The sequence below is a fragment of the Lolium rigidum genome, chromosome 6 (assembly GCF_022539505.1).
Source record: "Lolium rigidum isolate FL_2022 chromosome 6, APGP_CSIRO_Lrig_0.1, whole genome shotgun sequence".
Classification (NCBI taxonomy): domain Eukaryota; kingdom Viridiplantae; phylum Streptophyta; class Magnoliopsida; order Poales; family Poaceae; genus Lolium; species Lolium rigidum.
The window spans coordinates 22,199,460-22,221,299 of record NC_061513.1 but is presented as its reverse complement, the minus strand read 5'-3'; the positions used below and the strand labels follow the sequence as shown (position 1 = coordinate 22,221,299).

General features: G+C 44.5%; 1 protein-coding gene across 1 annotated transcript; it reads right to left on the bottom strand.

Moving 5' to 3' along the window:
- Positions 1–3,575: 3,575 nt before the first annotated feature.
- Positions 3,576–5,196, bottom strand: LOC124660030 (zealexin A1 synthase-like). Its single transcript, XM_047197832.1, has 2 exons — positions 4,279–5,196; positions 3,576–4,190 (listed from the first exon to the last, which is right to left on the bottom strand). The coding sequence occupies exons 1-2, from the start codon at positions 5,194–5,196 to the stop codon at positions 3,576–3,578; spliced, it is 1,533 nt and encodes a 510-aa protein (XP_047053788.1).
- Positions 5,197–21,840: the final 16,644 nt, after the last annotated feature.

Sequence of the window (21,840 nt, the reverse complement as noted above, 5' to 3'; positions counted from 1 at the left end):
GTGTACGGATGGACAAAAGTGTGGGTTTGCAGGGTCGCAGAGAAGGCATTATGGACTTGGATCTTATACTAAGCCCCACACCAAGGAAGTGTGGACAGAATCTCCAGCCCGGTTGGCAACAAGAATAAGGTCTCTTATGGGAAAAGTAACGCACCTCTATAGAGTGTATCAAATTGTGGCTGTCACTCCCTGTTCTGGGAAGGGAATTGCGAACGCGGCAGGAAAGGAACTCCATGAAGTTCTAGTCAACCTGTGAAGACCGACGGGCATAGTTTTCAGAATAAAATAAACATTTTGAAGAATTTTTTTATGAAACTTGCATTCGCTTATGACTTTCTGGTCTATGGCTATAGCTAGTGCATGATACACCTAATTCCTAATATGAACTTGCTGAGTACGCTCGTACTGATCCAACTCTTAAATCCCCTGCTTAGCTATGGAGTCACCGGAGGAGGAACTACTGTGGAACTCGAAGACAAAGAAGTCAACTGCAACAAGATGAAGAATACAGTCAAAGAAGTCAATGGAGTCAACTTCTGCATCAGCTAGAGTGGTAACTTAGACTAGTAATAGAAGGGAACCTTTCCCTAATACTAGCACCTAAGTAGCAAGATTTCTATAGCAATCCAAGTAGCTCTTAAGCTAGGGTTAGCAATAAGTTAGACTACGAGTCGTTCTTCTGGAGCTTTATTTGAAGTTTTACCTCACTGTAAAGTAGGAGGCTGTGTTGATCTTCTGTAAACAGTTTATGTATCCTTCTATAGACATACCTTGGACTCGCATATGTTTCTGTTGTACCACTCTGAGGGATGTAATATGAGTGGAACGGTGTTTCACTTGTGTTATGTCAACGACTTGTGTACTACACCATGCAGTGGTACGCTGGGTAACCACATGCTTTCAGTGGGGCGATGCATTTGCGGGTCTGCATGAATTGGGATGTTTTAAACAACAAAATAAACAAGTTCAAAGTCTCAGTTATTACATCCAATTTCTTAAAAATCAACATAAAAATAAGATGATATTGACGTCTACGTATTTTCTTCATGGCCAGCCAATGCCCACTAATGCTCAATCAGATCTGTTTATAGGCGTCTGGGACCTGTTCTCATCAGTGACTTCACATTCATCTGCAGATGCTGCTGTTAGGATGATGCCCTAGGGATTGGCGCAACCAGCTCACTTTGGAAATCCCTTTGGTGCTCATTACGGCCATCAGGAGACTCGTTCTCAACGATCATGTTGTGCATGATCACATAACAGATCATCACCTGTTCTTGCCGGGTGACGGACAATTGCCCACCGAGCTTGGAGCACACAAAATGCCCGCTCCACATCTTTCCTGCAAGCCTCTTGCATCTTGGCAAACCTCTTCATCTTTTTCATGTTTTGATTACAGACAGTCTTCACCAGTGTGGCTCAGTTAGGGTAGATGTCATCAGCAAGATAATATGCTCATATTCATTTCCATTGATCTCGTACCTCACCCGGGGATCTTTGCCTTGCATAAGCTTGTTAAAAACCGGTGATCGGTGCAACACATTGATGTCATTGTTGGAACCGGCCATGCCAAAGAATGAATGCCAAATCTATAAATCTTAAGATATTGCTGCATCAAGAACGGCAGTGCATCCCTCTGTATGGCTGTTGTAATGACCCAGCCATCTAAATGGACAGTTCTTCAACTCCCAGTGCATGCAATCTATGTTACTGATCATTCCTAGGAACCCTCTAAACTTGTTGATAGACAACAGCCGCCGTGTATCTTCAACTGTTGGCTCCCTACAGTAATGTTCTCAGAACATGGCAATCAATGCTCGGCAAAACCTGTACATGGACTCAAGGCAGGTGCTCACACCTATTTTAAGATACTCGTCGAATATATCAGCAACCATTACATAGGATAGCATGCGAATAGCTGCAGAACTTTTTTGGTACGAGGTGAAACCTAGCGCACTTGTTGCATCGGGCCTGCACTGGAAGTAGAGGTCGTAGTCTCTGACGCCCCCTAGAATGACCATGAAGAGGTTCCTTGACATTTTGTACCGGCACCGGAACATTTTTTCCGGAAACACTGGATTGGTGCGGTGGAATTAGTCCTTGTGGAGCCAGAGGTGTCCTTCCATTCTGTTGCGCGGCAGGTTTTTTAAGCAGCCCTTCACAGAGCCCCGGTGCACCGGCATCTGGCTGGCATTGTGCTCGTAGAGGATGGAGGCCGCAGTAGTGGCCATGGTCTATGTCGTGTGATCAGACTCTTCGTCGGAAGAGGAATCGTCAAGGACCTCAGCGCGCAACTTGTCCAGCATCTTCCACGTGTCCATATGTGTGGGTAGCACCTGCGGATCAATGGTCGCCCATAATAGCGCCCAAAAGATGAGTAAGAAACCTACCGGCACAATTGGCCGAACAGGTCGTGGGCGGCGAGGCCGGGGGGGGGGGGCAACTGGCAGATGTTTGGCCCCCAAACACGCGGCAGGTGTGGCCTAGAACCTACCCGACTCAGATCCTGTTCTTCGGCACGGCGAGCCCGAGCAGACAACGTGTACTGTGCCGTTGTGGTGGGGCGGTTGGGACGAGGTTGGGGTGGTGGTGTCGCACTAGGACAGCAAAGAAGAGGAAAAGGAAACAAATCCGTGCGATCAATTTTGCTATCACTGACGTGTCAGACCGGGTAAGAAAAGAAGGACGCTCGGCGCTACTGCGCAGCGTCCGTGGAGACGCAAATGTGCCGCAGACCGTTGCCCCGCTGGAGATGCTCAAAAGAACCGAAATAAGAAAGCTACGTGCAATGTTTTAAAATAAAATACTCTTTTTACTGGGCCTGCTCTGCCCATTTGTGTATTTTGTGGGCACTGTTATGTCCAGATTCCATTAGATGATGTACTCCCTCCATCCTACGAATATGTCAAAGATTTATCTAACTTTGAACGTAAACAATGACATATTGTGAAACTTGCTAACTGCCACGTATAAGAAGCAGAATTACACATAGTAAAACTAATCCTCGTATTAACCATTATGCTTATACACCACGATCTAAGCTAACAAGTTTGAACTAACATATCTGGGCAACCAAAGCTTATAAGATCTGAGCTACTGCCGGTAGGTATCTATGTTACTCACAATGGACGAGGATGATGACATGTCGACCAGGCGATTGAAGATGTCATGCGTCGATGGAACTCGAGCGACCAAAGAAGGTGGCCTCTCTTAACTGCTAGAAGAAGCTACCCTGGACGGAGGGCGGGAATGGGGGAAATAGTGGCGTGAGATTTGACGGTGAGGCGGGGCCCAGTAAATGGTGACTGAATTCTTCCCGCAAGATTTTTCCGGACGCGTGCGAGCTTCCGCCATCCCCTCGCGTGATCTCGACGCAAATTTTCCTAGCGAGCGCTATAAGAGATTGGCTCGTGCCTCCTCATACATATTTTAGGAGAACGAAATATTTTGTCCATCGTCAACCAAACGAGCGATTTTCTTCCCTCTAGATGGGAGAAACAGACTCCACGATATGACTTAATAATTAAGCACGACCAGAAAAGGACAAATCAAGGCACATCTTAAAAATACACAAATCAAGGCACAAATGGAATAGCTTCTAACAAGAGCTCAGTCTTTCGGCGTGCCGTGATGCCATACGCCTCGGCCATGTCAAGCTTCTCCGGGTTCCCACCGCCAGGAATCTTCCAGTCGAAGTGATAGAGAAGGCTCGCGAGAGCAATCTCGATGTTTGACACCCCAAACATCATACCAGGGCACATCTTTCGACCGGCGCCGCCGGGGATGAACCTGAAGTCCGTGCCACCGTAGTCCACCATATCGGTCTCGAACCTTTCGGGCCTAAACTCGCTCGCGTCGGTCCAGCTCTCGTCGTCCTTGCCAATCGCCCACGCGTTCACGAACACGGTGGTGCCCGCCGGCACGTCGTAGCCCATAACCTTTGCTGGCTCGTTGCACAGCCTCGGCATGAGCAGCGGCACCGGAGCGTGCAGCCTGATGGTCTCCTTGATGACCATCTGGAGGTAGGGGAGCCGGCCGTCGATGTCCGCCTCGGTCACCTCGGTCTTGCCTTGGAGGACTCCACGGACCTCGGACTGGGCTTTGGCCATTATGCGTGGGTTCCTCATCAGCTCCGACATGGCCCAGGTCGTCGTGGTCGCCGTCGTCTCCGAGCCCGCAGCAAAAAGATCCTGGTCATATGGCAAAAAGTTTTCAGATCGAAATATTTTTTTGGCGTATCCAAGTTGGAAGAAGCGGTACTAGCGGTGGTTGACTTACGAAGAGGACGCCGCTGATGTTAGCGTTGGTGAGTGTGACGCCGCCGCCCATGCCGCCATTCCTCTGGAACCGGAGTAGAATGGTGAGTATGTCGCCCCTCTGATCACCTCCGGCATCAGCCTTGTCTTCCTCGCTCTCCATCGCCACCTTGTGGTCACTGATCATGGCCTCCATGATGGCGTGGATCCTGTGGTGCACCTCCCACGTCGCCTTGAGGGCCCTGCCGCCGAGCGCCTTGGCGAGGCGCGACGTCGGGAACAGGTCGGTGAGGTTGAACCCGGACATGAGGTCCAGCACCCTGTCCAGCTCCTCCAGGTACGCCGCCCGCTGCGCGCACCGGTCGCCCACGGACACCCGCATAATCACGTCGTTCATCATCACCTTCGCCATCTCGCCGATGTTGACGACGGCACCGCCGGCGGCGGCGACGGACCTCGCGAGCCTCGCGGCCTCCTCCTCCCGGACGGAGCGGAACGAGCGGACGCTCCTCGGGCTGAGCAGCTCCGTGGCGCAGAGCTTGCGCAGGGGCTTCCAGTGCGGGCCGCGCGCGAAGGAGATGTCGGCGCCGCCGTAGGTGAAGACGTCTGCGGCCACGTACATGGGCCGGTTCGCGAAGACGGCGTCGTGGACCTTCATCACCTCCCTGGCCGCCTCCGGGGAGGAGATCACGAGCGTGGGGACGTGGCCGAGCCGGAGCAGCATGACGGGGCCGTGCAGCTGCGCGAGCCTCTGCATGGCCTGGTGCGGCAGCGCGCCGACCAGGTGGTGCATGTGCCCGATCACCGGCAGCGCCCATGGCCCCGGCGGCAGGTTCAGGCCGCCGACGCTGCGCCTGTGCTTGAGCTTGAGGAGTATGGTGGCGACGAGGATGCAGAGGAAAGTGTAGGCCACGACCTGCATGGGCGTGGTTTCTGCCATTGAAGCTAGCTTAATTAGCTCTCGATCGGCCGTAGGTGATCAAGAGTTGAAGATAGATATATAGGATGGCAACACGGCATAGTTTAAAATAGCCGGCTATTGAAAATAGCGGCAGCATTTCTGGCAGCTATGAAAGGCTATAGCCGAGCTATAGCGGCTAAATCATCCATTTAGCGGTTTTGCTAATTCATGGGAAAAAATCAAAATTCATATATATATCTATCAACAATTCACAAATTTGATAATTTATTGGCATTAGGCATAACATATTAACACGGTTACATAAAAATCTATGAATAAGACACAGTTCGGTCCACATATTACAACATTATAAGTAGCAAAAATTTCCAGTTTTCCTTTTTTCCTTTTCTTTCCAACTATATTTACAGCATTATAGCCTTAGCGGCTATTTTTTTACCTGTTTTTGGGGCTAATAGCGGGTTTTTGAGGCTAATAGCGGATTATCCCGTCTTAGCCTTTGAACGGCATAGCTGTAGCGGCAGATCCCTCCGGCCAGCTATAGCCGGCTATAGTCGGGCTATAGCCGGCTATTTTAATCTTTGCAACACGGGTAGAGAAAATGATTGCGAGTCGATTGAGTACAGCAGCTACAGGCGACGGAAATCGATATGAAATGGAGTACAAGCACAAGCGGCAAAAATCGGTATGAAATAGAAGACGACGTGCGTTGTCAGTGAGGTTAACTTAAGATTTAGTTGATGATTTTATATTGCTTGACTTGCTATATATATGCAGTATACTGTATCGACGGCGAATCAAGAGCTAGCGACCTCTGAGAGAGATTAATAAATTTTACGCGCCAGACAGGACAAAAGGGAGTTGAGACGGCATCCAGAAGTTCGTCGTCCCTTGTGTTGGAGACTGCGAGACAGCATCTATGTGACGACCAAGTGGTACATTCTGTATTTCCGTTCCTGTTGTACAAAAAATGGCCATATCAACATCGTCTATATGCAGTGAGAATAACATATATCGGGGCCTTGCTACACTATATAGCTGGACGAGTGGAACTGTTTTTAAAACATCAACAGACGCGTCTCTGTAAGCTGTGGAGAACTTAACTAAGAGGAGTGACGCCTGCGTTTGTTCCTTCCGTATGGCAAACATTACCTCCTAATTATATTTATATGGTACTTCCTTCTATTCATATTACTTGTCGCTGATTCACATGTATCTAGATATATTTTACTGTGTTTGATCGGTTGTATTAGCAAAAGTAGTATGGATCAGATGGATTACATATTTTTTAGTGCTACATTATATTCGTGTTTTAGGTGATCCATCCGACTCTGGCTGGTGTTTATACCGCGTGGACATACGACGCGCCAAGGAAGTCGTACCCAGTGGGGCCAGTCTTGAGATTTCTAGGACCGGGAGTGAAAATATGATGTTTAGTCGAGAAATGCATAGGGGCTCCCGGGTGCCACACACCCCTATAGTTGGAAAAATAAAAAGATAAATAAAAAAAGTTCAAAAAAATCAAACTTTTTGGGGAATCAAAGATGACCTGATATTGTACTTAAAACAAAATATTTCCCTAGGTAATTACTTTTATTGTATCCTGGGTTAAAAAAAGAAACTCGAAACGCCCCATGACCAGATACTATTCACTATATATTTGTAATAATTTTGTCTTTTTTCCATGGAGACCAAGGGAATAATTTCGTTTCCAAACATATTTTTTACGAGTACAAACTTGATCATCCTTGGTTTCCAGGAAAATTCAATTTTTTTGACTTTTTTAAATTACAATAATATGTTTAGTCTATAGGGGTGCGTTGCACCCGGGAGCCAAAAGTCTGCTGATACGTCTCCAACGTATCGATAATTTCTTATGTTCCATGCTTGTTTTATGACAATACCTACATGTTTTGTTCACACTTTATGATGACTTTATGCGTTTTCCGGAACTAACCTATTGACGAGATGCCGAAGTGCCAGTTCCTGTTTTCTGCTGTTTTTGGTTTCAGAAATCCTAGTAAGGAAATATTCTCGGAATTGGACGAAATCAAGGCCCACGATCTTAGAATCCCACGAAGCTTCCAGAACACCGGAGAGGCACCGAGGGGGAGCCTCGGGGGCCCCACACATGTGGGCGGCGCGGCCCAGGGGGGCGCGCCCCCCTGTTGTCTGGCTGCCTCGTCAGCCCTCCGACTCTGACTCTCCGCCTATTTAAGCCTCCCTGACCTAAAAACTTCGGGAGAATAAGCCATGATACGGAAAACCTTCCAGAGCCGCCGCCATCGCGAAGCCAAGATCTGGGGGACAGAAGTCTCTGTTCCGACACGCCGCCGGGACGGGAAGTGCCCCGGAAGGCATCTCCATCGACACCACCGCCATCTTCATCACCGCTGCTGTCTCCCATGAGGAGGGAGTAGTTCTCCATCGAGGCTAAGGGCTGTACCGGTAGCTATGTGGTTAATCTCTCTCCCATGTACTTCAATACAATGATCTCATGAGCTTCCTTACATGATTGAGATTCATATGATGAGCTTTGTATCACTATTAATCTATGTGCTACTCTAGTGATGTTATTAAAGTACTGTGCATCATGTAGTACTTGGCGTAGTTTATGATTGTAATCTCTTGTAGATTATGGAGTTAACTATTACTATGATAGTATTGATGTGATCTATTCCCCCTTTCATAGTCTGTCGGTGACGGTGTGCATGCTATATTAGTACTTGGTATAATTGCGTTGGTCTATCATGCACTCTAAGGTTATTTAAATATGAACATCGAATGTTGTGGAGCTTGTTAACTCCGGCATTGAGGTGCTCTTGTAGCCCTACACAATTAATGGTGTTCATCATCCAACAAAGAGAGTGTGGAATGGTTTTATTATGTGATCAATGTTGAGAGTGTCCACTAGTGAAAGTATGATCCCTAGGCCTTGTTTCCAAATACTGCAATCATCGCTTATTTACTGTTCTACTGCATCTTTACTTCCTGCAATATTACTACCATCAACTGCACGCCAGCAAGCTATTTTCTGGCGCCGTTACTACTGCTCATATTCATTCATACCACTTGTATTTCACTATCTCTTCGCCGAACTAGTGCACCTATACATCTGACAAGTGTATTAGGTGTGTTGGGGACACAAGAGACTTCTTGTATCGTGATTGCAGGGTTGCTTGAGAGGGATATCTTTGTCTTCTTCCTCCCTGAGTTCGATAAACCTTGGGTGATTCACTTAAGGGAAAACTTGCTGTTGTTCTACAAACCTCTGCTCTTGGAGACCTAACACTACCTACAAGAAAAGAAGCGTGAGTAGAGATCAAGCTATTTTCTGGCGCCGTTGCCGGGGAACGAAAAGCTACACCACAGAGATTTCCTCCCACGTCAACCACGCGCCAGTTGTGGACAGCAAGTATTTTCTGGCGCCGTTGCCGGGGAGGAAAGGTAAAAGGTACTCACACTCCGGTCCCAGGTAACTAAGTTATTTTCTGGCGCCGTTGTAAGTGCTCGAAGCTATTTCCTTTAGATACTGCAATTGCATCTTTTTGTTTCTTGTTTTTCACTAGCTAGGCATAATGGAAAATAACAGTGAGCTTTTTAATCTATTTCCTGAGTTAAGACATGGATTGTTTGATGCGAAAATTAAAAAAAACATATGGAACCTTATTTGCATGCTAGTAGCAATGATATTAGTATGAACGCTTTGAACACCATTATTGCTAATGATATGGAAAATTCTAAGCTTGGGGAAGCTGGTTTTGATGAGCATGATATTTTTAGTCCCCCAAGCATTGAGGAGAAAATTTTCGTTGATGATACTTTGCCTCCTATTTATGATGATTATAATGATAGTGGTATTTTGGTGCCGCCTACTATGAAGGATAAATTTAATTATGATTACAATATGCCTCCTATATTTGATGATAGCTACTTTGTTGAATTTGCTCCCACTACAATTAATAAGAATGATTATGCTTATGTTGGGACTAGTAATAATTTTATGCATGAGACTCATGATAAGAATGTTTCATTTGATAGTTATATTGTTGAGTTTGTTCATGATGCTACTGAAAATCTTTATGAGAGAGGAAAATATGGTTGTAGAATTTTTCATGTTACTAAAACACCTCTCTTTTTGCTGAAAATCTTGAAGTTGCGCTTGTCTAGTCTTTCTATGCTTGTTGCATTATGCTTCATGAATTTGTTTATTTACAAGATTCCTTTTCATAGGAAGTGGGTTAGACTTAAAAGTGTTTCATATTTGCTTTTTGATGCTCTCTTTTGCTTCAATTCTTATTTCTTGCGAGTGCATCATTAAAATTACTGAGCCCATCTTAATGGCTATAAAGAAAGCACTTCTTGGGAGATAACCCATATTTTTATTTTACTACAGCAATTTTGTTTTATATTTGAGTATTGGAAGTTGTTACTACTGTAGCAACCTCTTCTTATCTTTATTTTATTGCATTGTTGTGCCAAGCGAAGTCTTTGATAGTAAGGTTGATACTAGATTTGGATTACTGCGCAGAAACAGATTTCTGTCTGTCACGAATTTGGGCAGGGTTATCTGTAGGTAACTCAGAAAAATCTGCCAATTTACGTTAGTGATCCTCAGATATGTATGCAACTTTCATTCAATTTGGGCATTTTCATCTGAGCAATTCTGGTGCACCTAAAAAATTCGTCTTTGCGGACTGTTCTGTTTTGACAGATTCTGCCTTTTATTTCGCATTGCCTGTTTTATTATGCTTGATGGATTTCTTTATTCCATTAACTTTCAGTAGCTTTGTGCAATGTCCAGAAGTGTTAAGAATGATTATGTCACCTTTTAACATGTGAATTTTGATTATGCACTAACCATCTAATGAGTTTGTTTCGAGTTTGGTGTGGATGAAGTTTTCAAGGGTCAAGAGAGGAGGATGATATATGATCAAGAAGAGTGAAAAGTCTAAGCTTGGGGATGCCCCCGTGGTTCATCCCTGCATATTTCAAGAAGACTCAAGCATCTAAGCTTGGGGATGCCCCCCTTCTTCATCAATAATTTATCAGGTTTCTTCTATTGAAACTATATTTTTATTCCGTCACATCTTATGTACTTTACTTGGAGCGTCTATGTGTTTTATTTTCGTTTTGTTATTTTCATTCTCTGAATAAATTCATGCTTGTGTGGGAGAGAGACACGCTCCACTCGTTCATATGAACACTAGTGTTCTTAGCTTTTAATGTTCATGGCGAAGGTTGAAACTGCTTCGTTCATTGTTATATGGTTGGAAACAGAAAATGCTACATGTGGTAATTGGTATAATGTCTTGAATAATTTGATACTTGGCAATTGTTGTGCTCATGTTTAAGCTCTTGCATCATATACTTTGCACCTATTAGTGAAGAAATACCTAGAGCTTGCTAAAATTTGGTTTGCATGATTGGTCTCTCTAAAGTCTAGATATTTTCTGGTAAGGGTTTGAGCAACAAGGAGGACGGTGTAGAGTCTTATAATGCTTGCAATATGTTCTTATGTAAGTTTTGCTGTACCGGTTCATACTTGTGTTTGCTTCAAACAACCTTGCTAGCCTAAGCCTTGTATTGAGAGGGAATACTTCTCGTGCATCAAAATCCTTGATCCAAAACTATGCCATTTGTGTCCACCATACCTACCTACTACATGGTATTTCTCTGCCATTTCAAAGTAAATTGCTTGAGTGCTACCTTTAAAATTCCATTCTTTGTCTTTGCAATATATAGCTCATGGGAAAAATAGCTTAAAAACTATTGTGGTATTGAATATGTACTTATGTATCTTATTTCCTAATAAGTTGCTTGTTGAGCGATAACCATGTTCCTGGGGACGCCATCAACTATTTCACCTTTGTTGGATATCATGTGAGTTGCTATGCATGTTCGTCTTGTCTGAAGTAAGGGTGATTATCATGAGTTGAATGGTTTGAGCATGCAAATTGTTAGAGAAGAACATTGGGCCGCTAACTAAAGCCATGATCCATGGTGGAAGTTTCAGTTTTGGACAACAATCCTCAATCTCTTATGAGAATATTATTTGTTGTTGAATGCTTATGCATTAAAGAGGAGTCCATTATCTGTTGTCTATGTTGTCCCGGTATGGATGTCTAAGTTGAGAATAATCAAAAGCGAGAAATCCAATGCGAGCTTTCTCCTTAGAACTTTGTACAGACGGCATAGAGGTACCCCTTTGTGACACTTGGTTAAAACATATGTTATGCGATGATAATCCATGTAAATCCGAGCTAATTAGGAAAAGGTGCGGGCACTATTGGTATACTATGCATGAGGCTTGCAACTTATAGAATATCTTATGCATAACACATATGCTTTATTACTACCGTTGACAAAATTGTTTCTTGTTTTCAAAATAAAAAGCTCTAGCACAAATATAGCAATCCATGCTTCCCTCTTCGAAGGGCCTTTCTTTTACTTTTATGTTGAGTCAGTTTACTATTCTTCCATCTTAGAAGCAAACACTTGTGTTAACTGTGCATTGATTCCTACATACTTGCATATTTGCATTCATCATATTACTTTATGTTGACAACTATCCATGAGATATACATGTTACAAGTTGAAAGCAACCGCTGAAACTTAAATCTTCCTTTGTGTTGCTTCAATGCCTTTACCTTGAATCTATTGCTTTATGAGTTAACTCTTATGCAAGACTTATTGATGCTTGTCTTGAAAGTACTATTCATGAAAAGTCTTTGCTATATGATTCAGTTGTTTAGTCATTGTCTTTACCATTGCTTTGAATCGCTGCATTCATCTCATATGCTTTACAATAGTATGATTAAGATCATGTTGGTAGCATGTCACTTCAGAAATTATCTTTGTTATCGTTTACCTACTCGAGGACGAGTAGGAACTAAGCTTGGGGATGCTGATACGTCTCCAACGTATCGATAATTTCTTATGTTCCATGCTTGTTTTATGACAATACCTACATGTTTTGCTCACACTTTATGATGACTTTATGCGTTTTCCGGAACTAACCTATTGACGAGATGCCGAAGTGCCAGTTCCTAATTTCTGCTGTTTTTGGTTTCAGAAATCCTAGTAAGGAAATATTCTCGGAATTGGACGAAATCAAGGCCCACGATCTTAGAATCCCACGAAGCTTCCAGAACACCGGAGAGGCACCAGAGGGGAGCCCTGGGGGCCCCACACATGTGGGCGGCGCGGCCCAGGGGGGCGCGCCCCCCTGTTGTCTGGCTGCCTCGTCAGCCCTTCGACTCCGACTCTCCGCCTATTTAAGCCTCCCTGACCTAAAAACTTCGGGAGAATAAGCCACGATACGGAAAACCTTCCAGAGCCGCCGCCATCGTGAAGCCAAGATCTGGGGGACAGAAGTCTCTGTTCCGGCACGCCGCCGGGACGGGGAAGTGCCCCCGGAAGGCATCTCCATCGACACCACCGCCATCTTCATCACCGCTGCTGTCTCCCATGAGGAGGGAGTAGTTCTCCATCGAGGCTAAGGGTTGTACCGGTAGCTATGTGGTTAATCTCTCTCCCATGTACTTCAATACAATGATCTCATGAGCTGCCTTACATGATTGAGATTCATATGATGAGCTTTGTATCACTATTAATCTATGTGCTACTCTAGTGATGTTATTAAAGTACTATATTCCTCCTCCATGATGTAATGGTGACAGTGTGTGCATCATGTAGTACTTGGCGTAGTTTATGATTGTAATCTCTTGTAGATTATGGAGTTAACTATTACTATGATAGTATTGATGTGATCTATTCCCCCTTTCATAGTCTGTCGGTGACGGTGTGCATGCTATGTTAGTACTTGGTATAATTGCGTTGGTCTATCATGCACTCTAAGGTTATTTAAATATGAACATCGAATGTTGTGGAGCTTGTTAACTCCGGCATTGAGGTGCTCTTGTAGCCCTACACAATTAATGGTGTTCATCATCCAACAAGAGAGTGTATAGTGGTTTTATTATGTGATCAATGTTGAGAGTGTCCACTAGTGAAAGTATGATCTCTAGGCCTTGTTTCCAAATACTGCAATCATCGCTTATTTACTGTTGTATTGCATCTTTACTTCCTGCAATATTACTACCATCAACTGCATGCCGGCAAGCTATTTTCTGGCGCCGTTACTACTGCTCATATTCATTCATACCACTTGTATTTCACTATCTCTTCGCCGAACTAGTGCACCTATACATCTGACAAGTGTATTAGGTGTGTTGGGGACACAAGAGACTTCTTGTATCATGATTGCAGGGTTGCTTGAGAGGGATATCTTTGTCCTCTTCCTCCCTGAGTTCGATATACCTTGGGTGATTCACTTAAGGGAAACTTGCTGCTGTTCTACAAACCTCTGCTCTTGGAGGCCCAACACTGTCTACAAGAAAAGAAGCGTGAGTAGACATCATCTGCTTCCATGTTTAGTCCCATTAATATAAAAATCCGAACATTAATCATATATACCAGCCTATGAAATATAACCAATGAACATTTAAGTGCATCCAAAATGAATTTTGATATAATTATTACTTTACAAAAAATCTAGAGGTAGATAAAAGATATAAAGTGGCTCAAGATTTTTTAATGGGCACCATGCCCCGGCCTCACCCACGGGGGAGGATCCCTATGGAATTTTATTAAGTATAATTGCGCGATATCATCAAAATTTCGAGTAGTGGCATAAAATATGAAGTGGGCAATGATGGTATCAATTTCATCCAATAGTTACCAAATCAGTAATAAAAGAATGGGTGCAAAGGTACAAAACTACTGGCCTACTAGATTATCACAGTTATATTTAACATGTAGGATCGACAACCTTTAAAAACATTAAAAACAGGGTAAACATTTTGGTAATGAAAGAACTGAAAAACAAGCAACACCAACAAGCAAGTGAGCACTAATGAGTTGAAGGGGAGCACTTGTTTACACACCTCACATAAACTACCGTTTCCACCTAAGCTACACAATTTACTCCAATAGTATTTTAAACAAAATTGGCTATGTTCATACATTGTATATTCTTCTATCGAGATATTCAAAGATACTAAAATACCTTGAAACTTATATGAAGATGCTATATTGCTTCAATCAATATATTACAAGGAGTTTTCTTGTCATCATTTATGTGAATTTTTAGATTCAACATAAATACTTATTAGACATGTGTATGTACATTTGGATTATATAGAAAACAACTTATTGCTAATAATATGTTGTTAAAATTTACCATAAAAGGACATGTAAAGTATATTTGAAATCACATATTCATAATACAATCTCTACATAAGTAAGAAATGTTCATTATAAATAGGTGATAACCTACAAGCATGTGTAGTGTCCCATGTTCAACGCATGTAGATGGGAGTGAGCTTATTCTAGACAATTGTGACCTAGTAATTTCATAATTTGTTTGCACAATACAATGTCCAGTTTGAACAAGCACTTCCATGGCTTCACTACCATTTGACATGTCTAATATTGCTTGTAAATATATAGATTTTATGAAAAAAGAACTTGATCGTACATAGTTATGAATTTTTGAGTGTGTTTGTCGTCAATAATGGTAGAACCTAAAGGTTTTCTGGGCAAATAATGAGATCTCAGATTTTTTTTGAGGCTGAACAATGGGTTTCCCCACTGCATATTTTTTATTTTTTATATAAATGAAAAAGTCCAAAGAGATACAAAAGAGGTGCTAGAGAAAAGCACCTAAAACAAACAAAACTAATCTAGTTTAATGCAGGAGAACCAGCTAACCACTAAAAAAAAAACTTGCACCCAAATCTTAAGACCTGCATAAGAGATCTTACCAGCCTTGAAAACCAGGAGATCCAACTCCTCCTTGAAGATCCTTTTGCACCTATACAGATTGGGGCATATGTCCTTGAATAAAAATTCATTTCGAGATCTCCAAATAGACCAACAACCCAGAATGATAATATCCAGGGTGAAATGCTTGCCAATAGCAGAAGTGAGAGAATCTATGAAAACCATGAGCAAAGAAGATTGTCCGAAACTAGTAGTAGGATTCCAACCAGGGCAAATATATTGCCAACACATGATAGCAAAAGGACAGGTGAAGAACAAATGATTTCTAGATTCCATCTGCATAGAGCCACACATAACACGCGAGTAATCCGGCAAGAAGAAGTTCTTCCTTTGTAAAAGTTGTCTAGTGTTCAGCCGATCCTGTAGTAGGAGTCATAAGAACACTTTGTGCTTAGAATAACAACAAGTTTTCCAAAGCTTCTTAATAACTGGGCAAACAATATGTTGACCAACAAGATGTTTTATAGGCTTGAAAAATCTTGAAGTTAGAAACGCTTCCAAAAACCTCCCAAGTATCAGAATCATTATCCATGGGAAGATTCAACAAAAGATCATGTAATATCTGAAACTGAGCGAAAGCTTCATTCGATAGGGGCAGATGGAAGTGGCTGGAAAGCTGCTCTAAGGTTCTAATTTGAAGCACATAAGCATTTTCAATTACTGCAAAGGAGTACAGATGTGGAAATTGCAGATTCAAAGGAATGGTAGACCAAGTATCTATCCAGAGTAGCACAGAAGAGCATGAACCGATAGAGCATTGAGCTAGATCTATAAAGTTGTTAAGCTCTTTAAAAATTCTCTCCACTAAAAGAAAATATCTCTAGATCTAGAAGGTGGCAGAGCATTAGAGTAATAGACTTCCCATATATAACAACTTTACCCAAGGCAAATTGGCTTTATTATAAAATGTGTGCAGATGTTTCATCAGCTGACAATTGTTCTTAGTGGTTAGGTTGACTACACTAAGTCCTCCCAGATCCTTAGGCTTGCAAACAAGATCCCATGCAGCAAGAGGCTGAATATTATCCTCCATATATTTCTTTCTCCATTGGCAATTCCTTATGTATTATCAAAAGTGGGCAAAGAAGACAAGACAGATTTTACCAGCATGAGCTTATCACCATAACTAAGGTACATGGAGTAAACAGAAAGCCTTCTTTGAGCACTCTGAAGAAGTGGCATGAAAAACTCTTTTCTAGGTCTGGCAGTCCAAGATAGGTGAAGGGAAAAATTCCTTTCTGACACTGGAGAGTTTGCAAAACAACGTGCAACCTACCATCAGAAATATTGATAGGAATCATATTGGACTTATCATAATTCACCTTTAGTCTGATTGCACTGCCAAAGTTAGTAAGCAAAATCTTTAGAAACAACAGCTGACCTTCATCAGCAAGCAAAATGAGGAGGGTATTATCAGCATATTGAACCATATGAAAGTCCAGTGATGAAGTTAGAGGCAGAGACCTGCTTAAGAAACCATCTCTCATGGCTTTGTTAACAATGGACTGAAGGAAATCAGCTGCCAACACAAAAAGAGGAGGCGGAAGAGGATCTCCATGCCTAACCGCTCTCTTACAATGAAAAACTAACCCATGAACCACCATTATTCTGATAAATTCCAAAAAAAACACCAGTCTACAAGTAACACGTAAGATAGCACTAATTCGTCTAAGATGCCCATCTAATAACAAAAAAATGTGTGGATCCTGCTGTCAGGCTGACGTGGCAACACATAATGATCAGAGAGAGAAGCAGCATAGTTTGGTTCTATTTCTAGGAGTTTATGTAAAAATGTCTAGGACCCACTTGTCAGTATCTTCTTTTCTCCTATCGCTCTCAAAAGAAAAAGAAACCACAGTTGCAGCCCATCGTGACTTCCGTGCTTAGCCGCGGGCGCCAGGATCAACTCCGAATGGATTTCCGGCATGCTGGGCCCCGCCGCCGCCTTCTCCTAGGCGCGTGCGCCTCGCCATGGCCACCGGTGTGCTGGCCCCCGCCGCGGCCCTCTCCATGTGCGCATGCCACCGCCGATCAGCGAGCACGCTGCCGCCGATTAGGGGACATGCGAGACATGCCCCGCCACCACCTTCTCCGACCGTAACTCCGGCATGCTAGCACGAGCGCCGCCGCAACTCCGTGCCCCTGCGAACCGCCCCCTTCCACGCCGCTCGATCACGTAGCGCCGGGAAGGCGAGGACGATGGCGTCGACTGTGGCCATCTCAATCCAATTCCTTCGGTCAGCAAGCTCCAGGAGGCGAGGCCGAGCTTGTGTCGTGCTCGGTTTTGTCCGCAGCGTAGTAAATCGACGGCGATGGAGCTCCATCGCCGTCGGGCGGACTGCAAGGGGATGGGCAGGGGCAGGGCCGCCGCCTTGCGACCTGCATGGGAGGGGTGGTGCGTGATGTGCAGGGAACCGAGCTCTTCTGGCGGGGTGATGCCGGGAAGCTCCGGCCCGGCCGCGGGCGGTGCTGCCGCCACCGCTACTTTTAGCACGCGCAGATGCAAAATCCCCTCCCTGGCAATCGCTCGCTCGAGCGATCGGTTTCTGTCGGCGCGGAGCGCTCGCGCGAAAGCGCGACTCAATTCCCTTTGTATCACGTAGTGTTTTAATTGCGTTCACACGTGTTCACACTAACAGCTTGTATTACTACTTTGCAAGTTGCATGCAGCCAAGAGCGTTCACACTGCATGCATGCACATGCACAGAGCATCTCATGGATTTGCATTTAATGAGCCAACTTTTCAGTACTCTTTCATAAGTTGTTGCATGCATACACATAGCATCTCACTCTTTTTCTTCAGCACGAGGCAGACTCTTAATTCTCTTTTTGCAATTCCCTTTTGGGTTTTTTTCGTACGGTAATTCATATTTAATGGGGTCCTTTTGCAATTCCCTTTTTCGGGCCAGTGGTTTTTAAGGGGGAAAATAACGGGTGGGAAGATCCACTTGCAACTCAAATGAACTACCACTTGCTACTCAAATTAAGTACTGTTTTAAGTTGTAAGCTAACAAAAGTTGCTAAAAAATTTCTTAATGAAAATTACTTTTTATGGTTGCTAGGTATTTATATTTACCGTTGATAAATAACGGGGCACCGGGTTGATAACTTGTAAAACAAAAAAAGAGTCGCTACATATTTTAAATTAAATTAAATTTTTAGGGTTGATATTTATTTATATTTACCATTGAGAAATAGCGGGTCATCGGGTTGATAGCTTCTAAACTAAAAGAGAGTCGCTAAAATATTCTAAATGATATACTTTTTAGGGTTATTATTTATTTTATATTTATCGTTGATAAATAACGAGGCACCGGGTTGATAGCTTGTAAAATAAAAAAATGTTCGCTAAAATATTCTAAATAGAATACTTTTTAGGGTTTGTAGTTATTTATAATTACCACTGATAAATAACGGGGCACCGGGTTGATAACTTGTAAACTAAAAAGAGTCGCCAAAATATTCAAAATAAAATTAGATTTTTAGGGTTGGTAGTTATTTATATTTACTGTTGATAAATAACAGGACACCGGGTTGATAGCTTCTAAACTAAAAAAATCGCTAAACTGTTTCAAATAAAATTAACTTTGGGGTTGATAATTTTATATATTTACCGTTGATCACTCAAGTACGGAGTGGTTGATTATTCAGATAGAGAGGGTTGATAACTTTTAGCCCGAAAAAAAGTTTGGCGAAACATATCAACATGGGTGCTAGTTTTGAAGATCTCGTCGAGACGGATTTATTGGTGAAAGCGAATCTTAATTCGGAGTTGTCGTTTGAAAGTTAAAACGTTTTGAATTTACAAATTTGGAAAAGATTCCGCTGACATCAGCATATTCGTCTATTTGTGCATGCATGCAGAACTTTCCCTCAATAGCTTACACGAGGTTGATAATTTTATAAATTCACCGTTGATCACTCAAGTACGGAGGGGTTGATTATTCAGATAGAGAGGGTTGATAACTTTTAGCCCGAAAAAAAATCTCGAAACATATCAACATGGGTGCTAGTTTTGAAGATCTCGTCGAGGCGGAATTATTGGTGAAAGCGGATCTTAATTTGAAGTTGTCGTTTGAAAGTTAAAACATTTTGAATTTTTTAATTTGGAAAAGATTCCGCTGACAGCAGCGGATTCGTCTTTTTGTGCATTCATGCAGAACTTTTCCTCAATAGCCTGCACCAGGTTGATAATTTTATACATTCACCGTTGATCACTCAAGTACGGAGGGGTTGATTATTCAGATAGAGAGGGTTGATAACTTTTAGCCCCAAAAAAGTTTCTCGAAACATATCAACATGGGTGCTAGTTTTGAAGATCTCGTCGAAACGGATTTTTTGGTGAAAGCGGATCTTAATTTGGAGTTATCGTTTGAAAGTTAAAACGTTTTGAATTTTCAAATTTTGGAAAAGATTCCGCTGACATCAGCGGATTCGTCTTTTTGTGCATGCATGCAGAACTTTCCCTCAATAGCCTGCACCATGTTGATAATTTTATACATTCACCATTGATCACTCAAATACGGAGGGGTTGATTATTCAGATAGAGAGGATTGATAACTTTTAGCCCGAAAAAAAGTTTCTCGAAACATATCAACATGGGTGCTAGTTTTAAAGATCTCGTCGAGACGGATTTTTTGGTGAAAGCGGATCTTAATTTGGAGTTATCGTTTGAAAGTTAAAATGTTTTGAATTTTCAAATTTGGAAAAGATTCCGCTGACATCAGCGAATCTGTCATCTAGCGCTTACATGCAGAACTTTCCTATATAGTATATTTCGTCAGAACTTTTTTTGCCAAAAAAGGAATTTTTCCATAAATAGTAATTTCGAGTGTTACTAAAAATAGAAATTTCTTGTCGGATGTGACCGCTCGAGCGATCGAGCGCCAGCTAGGGGAGCCCCGCAGATGCACACATAGCCTGGTCTCTCTTCCAATGGTCAACGCTAGATTTAAAGAAAAAATAGATAAAAAGTAAATAAAACGGAGAAAAGTAATGTTATCTGACAAGTGGGTCTCAATTATTAGTCATCTATTCGCACCAAATTACCAAATATCTTGTACGGCCTTTTGCCTCGGATGGCACTGCGGGAGACGAGAGCTAAGGGCATCTCCAGCGGGACTGGGATCAGGTGACATGCACACAGCATGTCACCGGTGAACAGTGCCCATAACATGCGCCTAGTTTTTTGCCGTTGGATCTAAATTTGATGGACAGATGAACATGAACATGATCATGCTACAGTGTATACGCTACAGTACATGTGCTACAGGGATCGTCTGCAGTGACTCGTTACAGTTCATGTGCTACAGTGTCATCTACAGTGACGCACTGCAGTAATTAATCTGGTTCGCTCAATTTTGATCCAACAGTCCAGAGTGCATGTTACGGCACTGTTCACCGGTGACATGCTGTGTGCATGTCACCTGATCCCAGTCCTCTCCAGCGTCCGCCGGGCAGAAAAAACGTCTGGCACTACCTCCAGCGGCGCGACGCATCGTGTCCGCTCGCATCTCTATCGAGCACGTCTGGCAGCGAGCCTGTAACGAGGGCATCGCTTCCGCGGCCATCACTTCCGCGGTCAGCGCTTCCGCATCTGCGCCGCAGCCTTCGCCATCAATGACACGGATGCCTGTTCTGCGCGCGCACTGGCGGGCGGTGGCTGGGCTTCTGCGCCGCCTTCAATGACATCGTATCCCGTGCGCGACCGGCCTTAAAGTCCACCGGCCCCGTTCCTCCATCGCCCACACCTCCACTCGCACCACCACCGCGGCAACGCCATGGGGAAGAAGAAGAACGACTTCGAGGCGTCCGACAGCGGCACGAAGAAGGACGAGCAGCCTGGCAGGGTGTCGCTGCCCGTTAGCATCGGGAGGCTGATGCACGCGCACTGGACGCCATGCGACACCTGGAGGGACGTGCACATGCCAGGCGGCTGGCGGCTCAGCTACCGGGTGCCCATCCCTCCGGTGCCTGCGCGCGAGCCAGATAGGACCGCCGGGATCCGGCGAAGGAGGTGGTACCTGCCGCAGGACCTCCGCACCGATCCGGCATACGCCATCGACTCCAATAGCTAGCGTACGTATCTCTCGACCGAGAGGGATCGGAGGAGGCAGGCGGGCTTCATGGGCGACAGGGACTTTCCCTTCGACCGTCCACCGCCGCCTCGTCCTCGAAGACAGCAGGCGTCGACGCGTGCGCAGAACAACGACGACGACCACGACGACGACGACTACATCGAGGCGCTGGCGTAGCACAACGAGGAGGTCAAGGACGACAGCGACGACTATGTCGCGGTCGTCTTCCAGGAATGGCAGCTGGCCATGGCGGAGGGCGGCAACTTCGAGTTCCCGGACAACATGATGGACGACGAGATGGCGAAGCTCGGCGTCCTCGTCTCCGAGAACGACCCGCCTGTGCAGCCGCCGCTCCCCCGCTACGCCACCGGCTTCATGCCGCCGGGCCTGTCGGAGGATGAAGCCCTACGACTCGGCCGCGCCACAACCGCCGCCGTACAACTCCTGGGCTCCTCCACCGCCGCCACATCCCTGGGCGCCTCCACCGCCGCCAGAGCCACAGCCCTGGGCGCCTCCACCGCCGCCAGAGCCACATCCCTGGGCGCCTCCACCGCAGCCACATCCCTGGGCGCCTCCGCCGCAGCCACAGCCCTGGGCGCCTCCACCGCAGTCACAGCCCTGGGCGCATCCACCTCAAGCACCGCCGGCGCGCCCGGCGTACGTTCCGCCGGTATCCAACTGGCCCTAGACGGTTCTGGAGCTCATCGTGCTCGACAGCGACGAGGAGCAGCAGTAGGCGCAT

What these genes read in the sequence shown, in the direction of transcription:
- LOC124660030 (XM_047197832.1), bottom strand. Translation starts at nt 5,196, where the DNA reads ATGGCAGAAACCACGCCCATGCAGGTCGTGGCCTACACTTTCCTCTGC. An exon ending in ACATCAGCGGCGTCCTCTTC is followed by an intron (nt 4,191 to 4,278) that starts GTAAGTCAACCA and finishes CCATATGACCAG; the next exon opens with GATCTTTTTGCTGCGGGCTC.